Source organism: Quercus robur, chromosome 2 (genome assembly GCF_932294415.1).
Source record: "Quercus robur chromosome 2, dhQueRobu3.1, whole genome shotgun sequence".
Taxonomy (NCBI): domain Eukaryota; kingdom Viridiplantae; phylum Streptophyta; class Magnoliopsida; order Fagales; family Fagaceae; genus Quercus; species Quercus robur.
Window position 1 is genome coordinate 16,901,987 of NC_065535.1, and position 12,669 is coordinate 16,914,655.

At 35.8% G+C, this 12,669-nt stretch overlaps 1 protein-coding gene across 2 annotated transcripts; it reads right to left on the bottom strand.

Moving 5' to 3' along the window:
- Window positions 1-1,448: 1,448 nt before the first annotated feature.
- Window positions 1,449-12,102, bottom strand: LOC126712675 (uncharacterized). Of its 2 annotated transcripts, XM_050412109.1 has the most exons (9): window positions 8,250-8,725; window positions 7,401-7,628; window positions 7,117-7,238; window positions 6,846-6,906; window positions 6,460-6,600; window positions 3,356-3,463; window positions 2,777-3,005; window positions 2,415-2,666; window positions 1,449-1,838 (listed from the first exon to the last, which is right to left on the bottom strand). In XM_050412109.1, exons 1-9 carry the CDS (start codon window positions 8,400-8,402, stop codon window positions 1,756-1,758), a joined length of 1,377 nt encoding a protein of 458 aa, XP_050268066.1. In that variant the 5' UTR covers window positions 8,403-8,725; the 3' UTR covers window positions 1,449-1,755. The 2 variants fall into 2 exon arrangements, 1 of the variants encoding a protein (XP_050268066.1); XR_007651144.1 differs by lacking the exons at window positions 1,449-1,838; window positions 2,415-2,666; window positions 2,777-3,005; ... (3 more) ...; window positions 7,117-7,238; window positions 8,250-8,725 and adding an exon at window positions 9,517-12,102 and having other exon boundaries at window positions 7,501-7,628.
- Window positions 12,103-12,669: the final 567 nt, after the last annotated feature.

Genomic DNA, 12,669 nt, shown 5'->3' on the forward strand with positions numbered 1-12,669 from the left:
ATATATACACTTCCAAGATCAGTAGAAGCTTCAATAGAAAAAGAAGTGTTGCATTAGATTGGTCATAAGATCATTCACCAAACAAAGGTTGAAGGCTACTGCTACAAGGCAATTTTATTGCGGTGTAATACCTGCTGCCCATTAAGGTAATGCTACATGGTAACTAGTATGAATTTGAGACAAATGTAAGTTTTTTATTTGAGTACAACCATTTCCTAGATACACGTATCGTGATATTGTATTTCACAATTATTTCACATTTGAATCAAGACCTAAATTTAAAGATTTTTTAAGCAGGTAGGAGAGTATTGCTCTAATACCCAACCAAAAAGCTACTGCTGTACCAATCAAAAGGATGGTTATTGCTGCTTATGCTAATTTGGACTTTTTAGCATTAAAATAAGAAAAAATTTAGTACCACAAACTATTTCACTTCTTCTTTGCCACAATTATGAGGTAGAGTGTAAGAGATGGGAGAAAAAAAATCAGTGGGTCCATGAATAAATGGTAAGTAATAATTTACAATTTGTCACGGCAAAATTGTAAAGAAATTATGAAATAGTTTGTAACAACTCTTAAAATGACCCTTCATTGATTCTTTGAATTTTTGAGGAGACAGTGACAGTGAATCAACAAGTCTTTAGTTTGGTTGACCCCTTTTATCCAGCTTCCAACTTTGCCACTCTCGTCTTCCATTTGCAAGAATTGCATATAATTGCTTATTGATTCAAAGCACGAATGAGTCAAACATTGAACAGAAAAATGGAGTATCCTGTATCCTCCTCTATACCATAGTCTTGTCAGCCCATTAAAGATGAAGTACTTGCTGGTCCTGGACCAAACCTTCTAGTTCTTCAACATACTATTGAGAACTGTCACTGTGACATTCCCAAAACTCAGAATCAGAAGTCAGACTCAGACCCCATCCTCAAACCAGATATGTGAGAATGGCAACAGACAAAGAAGACCCTCCCCTTGTCATTCTGAATTTCAAATCCCAAAATCATTTTGCTTCCAATGGGTAAAATGCGTTACATGATGCTAGCACCATTGCCTGCTTCAAATATGCACTTCTCCTACGTAACTGACAGTTGAAAATTCTGATTCAACGTTAGAAATTAGAACATCTAGTACCAACAAACACAATCTCACTTCAACGTAGTTGCCACGCAATACATATGACAACATTTTAGATGAACGTTTTGTAGAAATATTAATACCTTTTTCATTTAGGGAAAAAAAGAAGATAAAAACTTATGAAGACGGAAATGACCACGCACACTTAACTTTTCCTTCATAACTAGCGTTATACACATAATAGAAAGACCAAACATGCATCTATACTTTTAGCAAAAAATAAAATGAAATAAGCATCAACACAAATGATAATGTAGAAGACTGATGAGCAAGTCATTATATTTGGCTTGCTCATGCACAAGTCACATAAATTTCACTGGGCAACTATTCTCATTACCATGGAATAAATCAATTGAAGATTCGTAGCAGAATTTAATGAGTTGTTGCAACTTGCAACTGTACATATTGTGTTTACCATGGTACCTGAAGGCTTTTCTTAAAAATGATTTCGATAAATCTGACTAAGACAATGCATCAATAAAACAGGATTCTACATCTAACAGAAAAGCCTCCCTAGACCTTTGATATAAATACATTCTATAAATAATTGTCCCCAAAGTTAGTTTCTGAGTAGTGGAATAAGTGTTCACCAAATCATTAAAGTAGCACAAATAGTGGTCAATCACACTTGTATTTGTGGAGTAATCGCCTGCTGATTGATATAGCCCCAGAAGTGATTCCTATCATAGCCAGAAGCAACACTGCAACAATAAATGAAAATTTTGCAATCAGGATAGGAATTAGAATGAAGATATTAATGAATATTATTGCAATCGATTGACATCAACTACCCCCACCCCCGAAAACAAATTCTAATAACCACTGGCCAGAGAATAAACAAACTGATTTCTCTATCACATGATGTTGCTCTGAATGTCTCTCTAAACTTGCAATAAAGCCCCATGCAACATCTCATAAGCTGATCATTTTGTAAAAAAAGTCAATCAGTGGCAAATGAGGGAAACTTGGCTATTTATCTAGATTTAATAAAAATGAGCAAGGTTGTGCACTACTAGATGACACCAGCATTTTGGTGTTTTGTATGTTATTAGTACTTTTGCATCATCTATTGTGTGCTATATAGTCCTTCCTTTTCATTATTTAACAAAATACTTGGCAAAAACAAATTAGGGCTGTTGCATCATCTTCATACTATAAAACACACCCATGTAAAAAGCACTGACTGGTTTTAATGCAGCAATGAAATAGATGTTAGTGTGCATTTTTTATGCAAAAGGCATTGAGCAAAGATGATGCAAGTATCAAAATGAACATACCAGCAACAGCACCATAGAATAGAATAGCCAGGCGATATCTGACAAGCCACGGTAGAGTAACTTCAAGAGAACAGTGCCTTTGATATTCTCCTGCTTTGGTGGCTGCAACAGGGTCTACACTTCCTGCTTGCAGTTCCAATAATGGAACCTTAACACCAGTCACAGGAAACCCATTGATATCCCTGACTTCAATTTTCAAGGTCACTGGAGTTGCATCCCAGTCTATCTCAATTGCACCAAAATTTGGTTGACCTAAAAATATTCCATGACTTAGAGATTAAACAATTGAAGAGCTAACCGTATTTCCTCAGCAAATGCAAATTCATATGCTAGGAAAGCGCAGATAACACACAATTGCATACCGTATGTGCATGAGCTGTCTCTGCAGTTTCTGTCCATGACTCTCATTGTAGTAGGTGTCAACCATGCCACAAACTTTAATATGAGATGTAATGGTGGTGGGACTGCCTTCTCTACTGCCTTTGTAAGACCACTTGATGTTATATCATATAGTGGATATCCAGTAGCACAGTCATAACGAGCAATTTCTCCAAAATGAACATCACCACTTATGAAGAAGACTCCATCTCTCTACACAAGAAGAAAGAATTTGTAAAGTGGAAGATTTTTCTTTTTTTGCTAGGTAAAGTGTCTAAGGGGATTTGAACCCCACCCCCCCCCCCCCATTCTAGGCCTCCACCCCATACTAGTGGGGGGTGCATTTGCCATTTGGCCCAAAGACCATTGGCAAGCGGAAGATTATTATATCAATGTCATTAAGCATCCTCCACCCTCAGACCAGATAGGAAGGGAGAAAAGAAAAGGCATGTAAAGATTTGAATAAAAAAAAAACCCTGGCAAACACACCTGCTGTTTTTTTCAAGAACATGAAAACTGAATGTAGTACAGAGAATGGATGAGCATAGAGTAAAAATTATCACCTTGCTATCTGCAATCAATTTGAAAAGGCGGTCTCTCTCCTTAGGGAAACGTCCCCAACACTCAAAAAAAAATAAAGGGCCAGTTGCTCCCGAATGATTTGAAATAACCTGAGTTATATAGAAACAATAATGCTAAGTTACAGAAAAACAGAACTTGTTAACAGAAATGTGGCTGAAAAATCCAAATAGTAGACTGATTTTTCCAGGAAGAGCATTGTAAAAATAGTATCAGCAGGCACCATTTACTCAGGGTCATTACATCATTGCTACATCAAATAAATTAAAAATGCAATAGAATTTTACACCAAACATGGTGTCAAAGGGGGTGAAGCATATAACAAAAGAGCAAGGTTCATTAACATACTCATTACTTGTACAAAACTGGAAGGAAAAAATTAAGAAGAAAAATGCACAAAACCATTTCACCATTTTAAGCAAGAAATGGAGTCATGACAAGGTGAAGTAGAAAGTAATAATAGCTTATTAATCTTCAGAGAATAGAGTGCTAGACGAAACTATCACCATGGTGCATTACACTTTAAAACCTTCCTTTGAGTGATCACTTATTGCACAATTGAATAAGATCTTGCTGAATTACAACAACAACAAAACCTTAATCCTATAAAGCTTTTGGCATCGACTATAGATTCTCAACAGACTAATTGGGGGCGACCACGAGCATTTTTCTCTTTCATTCTATCCTATCCAAAATCATACTCTCTATTGCCTTCTTAATTAAATTGTATTTTTTTTTTCCAATTTCAGTAGTGTTATTTAGGTCTTCCTTTATCTCTTTTCATTCCCTTGACTTGTATCAAATCACTTTCTTTATTGGTCAATTAATTGCTCTCATATGCACATGACCAAATCATTTCAAATGACTCTCCCTTATCTTTTCATTAAAAGGAGCCACTCCTATCTTTAAAAGAAAATTTCCATTATGTATCTTACCTCTCCTTGTATTTCCACTAATCTATCTTAACATTCTCATTTTAGCCATGCTCTTTTTATGAAGATGTAGCTTCTTAATAGCCCAACATTTAGTACCATATAACATGTCTGGTCTTATAGCATATTCTAGTCTTGTAAAACTTTCTCTTTGATTTAATAGGTATTCTACAATCACATGATACTCTTGATGCACTTTTCTACTTCATTCACTTCGCTCTTATTCTATGATTTAAATATTCTCCGATTATGAATTATTAGTTCAAGATATCAAAAGCACTCATTCTTTGGTATCTCATAACCATCAAGTTTTACAATCCCATCTTTAATTCCCCTTTACAAAACTTGGACTCGATGTACTTTGTTTTAGACCTACTTAACCTAAAGCCTTTATATTCTAATGCAAGTTTCTAGTTTTCCAGCTTGGTATTGACTCTAGTTTCATCCACTAAAACCATATCATCTGCAAACAGCATACACTAAGGTACTTTGTCTTGAATTTTTCTAATAAGTTCATCCATTATTAATGCAAAGAGATATGGTCTTAATTTTGATCCTTGATGCAAATCTATTGTGATAGGAAATCAATTTTGAGGTATCCACTTGTTATCACATTAGCTAAAGCTACGTCATGCATATCCTTAATCACCCTAACATACTTTAGAGGAAAACCTTTATTTTTTAATATCCATGACATAATCTCTTTAGGTATTCTATCATGTGCTTTCTCTAGGTCAATAAAAATCATATGAAGATGCTAAAACTATATTTCTCCTTTAGACGTCTAACTAAAAAAGTTGCTTCCATGGTAGATCACCCTAGCATAAAACCAAATTTATTATCTGATATTGTTGTTTCTTGTCTTAACCTATGTTCAATCAACTCTCTCCCAAAGTTTCATAATATGACCCATAAGCTTAATCCACAATAATTTGTATTAACGTACTTTTCCTCTCTCACAAGGCATTTTGTTAACGCAAATATGTTTGAAAATGTTTTTCAACCATCCTACACCCACGTCACCCAAGCACTTCCAAACTTCAATAAGGACTTCATGAGGTTGCATGGCTTTCCCATATTCAACCTCCTCAATGCGTATTTTACCTCAATCATTCTAATTCTTTGAATAAATGGTAAACCTAAAGTTTCCATTCTCAATTGGATTAGTTAGTTTGCTACAATTTCTTCTATGGCTTCCATTAAAAAGTTTCTCAAAATAACTCTTCCATCTTTCTTTAATCTTCTTGTCCTTTACTACCACTTGACACACTTCAAGTCTCTTGTTTTCATTTCCCTTGCCTTAGCAAGTTTATAAATATTATTTTCTCTATCCTTCATCCCCAACTTACTATATGCCTCATCAGAAGCCTTAAATCTAGTCTCCTAGTTAGCCTTTTTTGCTTCATTGTTTGCCACATTTATACTTTTCATAAGCTGCATTATCTCTACATCTAGGTAGGCTTCTATATTTCTCTCATTAATCTAACTGCTACTTGAACCTTCTCATTCCACAACCAAGTCTCCTTAGTTGGTGCTATTCTGCATCATTTAGATCCTCAAAATACTTCTTTATCCACCTTTTTTTTTAACTAGCCATTGCATTCTACATCTTATCAACATTTTCATCTAAGACCCACGTACCTTCTTTGATGAATCTATCTTTGCTCAAATCAATACCAAAAATTAAAATCATGGTTCCAGAAGCCAAGAGACTGCTGGACTTAGACTAAAATATCAATCCTGCCTTAGTGACCATCAAAAATTGGGGAGGAGGAAAAACGAAGTGGTCAGAATATATTTCATGCACACAATTTACCAATACTTCAGAGAGTGTGTGAGAACTGAGAACTAAGAAGAGAAAAAAGTGTCCAATGCAAGTGGATTAGGACCTAATTTTCCTTTTGACTTCTGGATTCAAAGGAATGAACGCAGAAAATTATCCCATAACTAACATAAATTTTTCATATTCTTATCGTTACACACATATTTTTAACCCATCTTAATAATTCCCAAACAAATCTAAACATTGAGAAAAAGAAAACACACATGTCATATGATTTAATAACAAACTACTAAGCATGCATCAATAAATATACGATATCTAACCATTCAAACACGTGTCCTCATGATAGATAGGAAATATATTACAGATCTACCTGAACAGAAGATCCAATTATGGTAATGGCTGATGCAGGACCATTCAGCTCTTTTTCTAACCATGCCCATTGAGACTTCCCTAAGAAAGTTCCATCGCTTAACAGAGGATCTCTGTGGTATCTTGTATCTAAAAGGATAACCTGACAAGTTATTAATGCAGAATGAGCACAAGATATATTGGAAAAAAATCAGTTAAGAAGCAAGCTGGTTGTTGGCTTATTGATGGATATGGTGAGTAAATAAAAGGCAAACAGAACTATGCAGATTGTTGCATTATATCAGAAAGTATAACAATTATATTATCTTACCTCATCCAGCAGAGACTATCCAAATTCTATGAAAAAGAAAGTAGCAAAGAAGTAATTGAAAGCATTCACTTTGATACCTTGATTTGTCTACTCACAGGACCAAATGTGTATGATGCATAGACACCTTCCTGCTTGCGCCTGTAATACTAAAGCAATTGTAAGTTTTCTTAATAGCACCATTCCATCAACCAATGTAATTAAATTGTCCATTCAAATCATTTATATAACTAATGCTTAGAATTTGATGTACTCTAATTTGATAAACGTTCATTAAGCAAAGAGGAGACAGCAAAAATTTTGATGTGGACAACTGAAATTTCATGATAGATGAAAACAAATATTCCTCACCTTGGACTATCCAGAGGTTCATCTAGAAAATCAAGGAGAAGCCCTTGGTTGGTGATTTTCTCACTAAATTCTTTTCCTGCATCATTCAATCCATAATCATGGTCATCCCATGTGCCAATTACCTACAGCACCCACATATTACGACTTAGACAGAATATTAGAATTATTAATTAGAATAACTAAAAGCACCAGTTCTGCAAGATTCATCTAGAAACTTGTGAGGATATAATCTCTTCAAAATTCACAGCAAGTATTATACTGAAAGAAGGTTTTGAGTGAAGCACCTTAGTGTTCTCCCTAAGACGAGAATAACCAGGATTAGTCTTAGCTTTCTTGTACTTGGCTTCCATTTCCTGTTTGGAGGAAGGAGTGAACCTTGGAATGTTCTTCCAGGGTCCGAGTGTTCTCTCCTTTCCAAATAGCTTAAAAGGATGCTTGATGTCTCCATAAATATTATCACCAAGCCAAATAAAAACTTGGGGATCAAAGTTGTTTATTGCGTTCCATATGTGCTGCATTCAAACACAAGTTGAATAATCACTGATTTGAAACATAAATTGTGTAACCATGTGCCATCTATGAAACTATATCCCTAAACCAAAAAGCATACATATTGGGTTAAGTTCAAGTTACACCTGCCTTGTTATACTTTCCATGCTGAAAATTAATAACCATTTCATCATAAAATGTTTAATTATCAATTATTTTTAACTTTAATATTATACACAAAACATGAGTTTATAGATCAAACAGTAAATAACTTCAATTAGAATTACACCAAGTCGAGTGTAACTTGATCCTTGCGTTTGATACATGGCACTTCCAGAGAAAGTTAACAATGTCAAAAATATTCCGACAAAAGTCTCGTAGGATGCTTATGAACTAAGTAGTATAACAATTAGAGTAGGCCTTTAGGTACCAAATGAATGAATTTATAGTTATAAGATACTATAAATTAGATTTAGCATATACAACACAGAATGATTGTATTACTAATAAAAGTACATGATTAAAAATAATCCAGTATGATGAAACAATATAATATTAGCCATAATGATTATAGGTTTGAGTGTGGATAGGAAAGTGGAAGGAGAATAAATAAAAAGAAACAGAAAGAGAAAGAGAAGGAGAACCTGAGGGTCGGATTGGTCGGAGCATGACCCAAAAGCAATTCGAGAAACGAGGTGGTCTTGTTTGCTTTGAGAAGCGGTGCTTTCAACCACCGCCACCGCCACCGCCACCACTAAAACCAAACCCCACCAGCGCCACCAGCGCCCGCGGCCCATTTAATTTAATGTATGCTCTTATATTATATGGTAGTTATGTTTTGCCTAATGGTTTATGTTGTTGTTGTTGTCTCTGTTCTTAACTAAAACAAACGTATGTCTCTATATAGTTAATTTGTTTGAAAGACCAAATGTTGTCGTGTTTGGAAGGTCGATGGAACTGTCAGTGATCAAGAAAAATTGAGAAGGAATATTCTTTTTTTATTTTCTTATTAATTATTATAAAGAAATGAGGAAAGAAAAAGAAAGCTCGAAAAATTCAACACGAAAAGGAGGGTCGGGTAGAGAGAAACACGAATCAAGTTGTTAGTATTTACGAAGAAGCTAACCGACCCAGCCTTCTTATTGGAGTTTTTGGACCCAGCTTTTGAGGCATATATTCTCTTTTTATTCTATTTTATTTGTGCTCGACGGACCTGCATTTCAGCTGCTATCACTTTTATTTATTTATTTATTTTTGATAAGATAGTTTAGGGCGTAACAGCATTCGTAACAGTTCAACAAACTAATTTGTAGTATCAAAAAAAAAAAAAAAAAACAAACAAACAAACAAACTAATTTGTGGTTAAAAATGTAGTTAAAAACTCATGCTCCAGTTTCAACAAATCACCAAAAATATCTAACATTCTTTTCTTTTTTTTTTTTTTTTTTTGAGAAGCAACATTCAATTTTACATCACTACAACCAGCGAGACACTGTTCCCTGCTATTACTAATAAAGAGCCTAGTTGACTCATTCACCATTTTATAATAAAGAGCCTAGTTGTACTAAAGTTTTGTAAGTAGACTATTATTGTGATGCATAGGTCCCATGGACCCATATGGGGTCACAACAAATTTTTCTTAGTAGAAGAGAGGCAAAGAGAAAAAGAAGGTGTGAAAAAAAAAAAAAAAATGCAAAGAGAAGGAACAATATAACATTTTGGACATGAGAAAAAAATATTTAAAACCTAAATATTTAAATTAAGTTGCATTAAGGTAGTGTCATGTCAATCACAATAAACAATCAAAGTTGTATGGCCCATTAAAAAAAAAAAAAAAAAAACCAACAGCAATATCATTTAAGATAGATAATTTGAGCATATGTGGAAGATGAGGAAGATTTGAAATCTTACCTAATCTTTTAGAACAGTGCGGCGATCCATCCTTTTAGGCAGAGACAATAATTTTGGGCAGTTCAAAATGTCAAGTTTTGGAAGTAAACTGAGATTTGGGGGCCACTGTGGCAATTTCGCCAAGTTCCCACAGTCATAAATTGCTAAGAACTGTAAAGTATTAGCAGATGGTATAAGCCCTTGCGGTAGAGACACTAGTTTTGGCAAGAAACCGATTGTCAGTCTTCGAAGCCTCATTGGGTAGTCATCCCCTTCCATCAAAATAAGCTTTTCACAATCCCAAATTCCCAAAATTTCCAATGCAGTTAGATGTTTCATACCACGTGGCAAAGACGTCAAGCTTTCACAATATGTAAACTCCAATCTGTGAAGGGCAGTGAGGCGTTGGATCCCTTCAGGAAAATGCAATAGTCTGGGACATCCTATAAAGACCAAATTTCGAAGTGAACACATGTACTCAATTCCATTGGCAGGCAAATGCGTTTGTTTTGTGGTTATCCACAAATATCTGAGGCTGATCATCTTTCTTATATCTCTTGGTAATTCTTCAAGGTCTTCACAGCCAGCAAGCATCAAAGTTTCCAAGTTTTGCAGGTTGCAAATGGAGTTAGGCAATCTCTTGATTTTCTTATTCCCTTGTAAGTCAAGATATCTCAAATGCTTCAAAGTACTAATTAAGCTTGGTACAACCTCCAACCTTGAAAATTTTAGATCTAGCACCCGTAAGTACTTAAACCTTGAAATGCATGTTTCCATCAAGGATTCATTAATATTAATAAAATCGTGTTCATCATATGTGCATTCTTTACATGAGAAAATAATAGTCCGCAACTTATTACTCAACTTGTGTAAAAAATCTCTCATTGCATCAACACCCAAATTATGGTCCAAAATTGACACGTGCCTAGCCTTTTCAAAATTGCTTGTGCTGTGAGTGTTTTCAATTAAGCAATAATCATTTTGTCCAACATATAATGAAAGATCATGTAACAAATCATGCATTTTAAATGTCAAAAAAACACCATGGTCCTGAACTTCTTGAAAGAAAGATCTTGATAATAACTCTTTTATATACTGTAATCCAATATCTTCCAACTCTTGATTACTGTTGTTGGACTTTTGGAGAAGTCCATTTGCCATCCACAACTGAATTAAGTAGGAGCTATTATATCTAAAATCTTTTGGATACAATAAGCAATAAGCAAAACATTGTTTCAAGTACGATGGCAATTGATCATAACTCAATCTTAATGCGGGTAAATGTCTTCTTCTTGTTGCTCTAGTTTCCATATCTCACTATCCCTTATAGAGATCCAATCACTTTCCTCTGTTTTAGAATAAAGTAAGCTTCCTAAAGTCCTTACAGCCAAAGGAACACCTTTGCATTTTTTCACAATTTGTTCTCCAATTTCTACTAGGTTGGGATATTGTTTCTCCTCTCCTCTATTGAAGGCCCATCTTAATAACAAGGACAAACAAACATCCTTTGAAATACCTTTTATGTGGTGGAAGGGCCCAGAAGCCATCATCGAGGCAACTTTTTGACTACGTGTAGTGACAAGAATTTTACTTCCTTGACCACCTTCTGTTAACAAATTCTTCATTGCAATCCATTTGTTACGGTCCTCATTCCAAACATCATCCAAAACGATAAAAAATCTATTTTTCTCTAAAATACTTTGTAAACTAGCTTGCACTTCATTCATACTCATGCTTTCACTAATAACACCACCTGCAGACTTAAGGATTTCTTTTGCCAACTTCTTAACATTAAAGTCCACTGACACACAGACCCATACTCTGGGATAAAACCTGGTTTTTACCATTTTATCATTATACACTGACTGAGCAAGTGTAGTCTTGCCCATACCTCCGATTCCAACTATTGGAATCACAGAAACATTACCATCATCACCTGGTTGCATCAAAAGATCTATTATCTTTTGCTTGTCATAAGCCCTCCCAATAACATCAGAATCACAAACAAATGAGTGGGTCTCCCTGTGCACAATATGCTTCTCATCGTGTCGCACCTTAAGATGAAATTGATCTCTATCCTTTGCTATCAAATCTAACCTCTCTCTGATCTTCTTGACTCTATGACCCATTTTAATACCGAAGGCAAGCGGGTTAGAAAATGAAAAGAAACGGCATACCTTTCTACCAGTGCTTCCATATGTTTTCACAACTTGCCTTCGTAGATCTTCACATTCAAATTCATCCACCACATCTACGGCATCATGAAAGACAGCTTTGAGTCGCTCCAGCCAAACTCTGAGCTGGTGGTTTTCTGCTTGCTTCTCCTCAGCATCGAGCAGCACGGCTTGGATGGTGGACATGGTGTCCTCAAGCTTTTTCAGATCGCTTGCAATGCCCCATGCCAAGGAAATCTCTTGATAAGCAAGGGACCCTAGCTTCTCAATGACATTTGCTGCAATGGAAGAGACCAACTCAGTCATGGTTTTTGAGGTTGGAGGAAGGGAGGACGAGGAGCTAAGAATGTTGGTTTTGAAGTGTGGTAGTGGTGTGAATGTGAGCAAATATTTTGCTTCAAAAATGTCACTCTCTGGTGATCGGCTTTCTAATGGACTTTGATAGAGAAGCGGAAAATAATCCCATCTCCAGCTCGTCCAAAGGTTTCGTCCAGAGCCTACAGCGCAGGTTGATCCAAGAGTCAACCCAAAAGAAGGAGAAACGTCCATTAAACAATAGCGCCACTCTATAAGTTAAGTCTCCCATGGATGATATGATCGTCCATGAAGGTCGTCCATGAGCAGCCATCAGATATCCTTGGACGACCAAACAGTCCACCGGATGGACGATAGCACAACACTTGAATAAGTTGACTCCCACTGGCGGTTATAGTTTTTATATCCGTTGAAGTAGTTAACCCCGGATGTGTTGGCTTCCGCAAATCCTGGGGAGGTTATTGGACAAATAACCGCCCCAGGCTCCCTATATAAGGGACCGGTCTGAACCCGACAAAGTTAAGTTTTTTCTCTTAGACACATTTCCAAAACACTTGGAACTTATTCCTCTACAAATCTAACTTCTCCATCGGAGGGGGTTCGACCGGTCTCCTCTTTGATCGCATTTTCTTCCTTGCAGGCCATCAACCGTTTGAACAGCCCACCGAAGCCAGGCCATTCTACC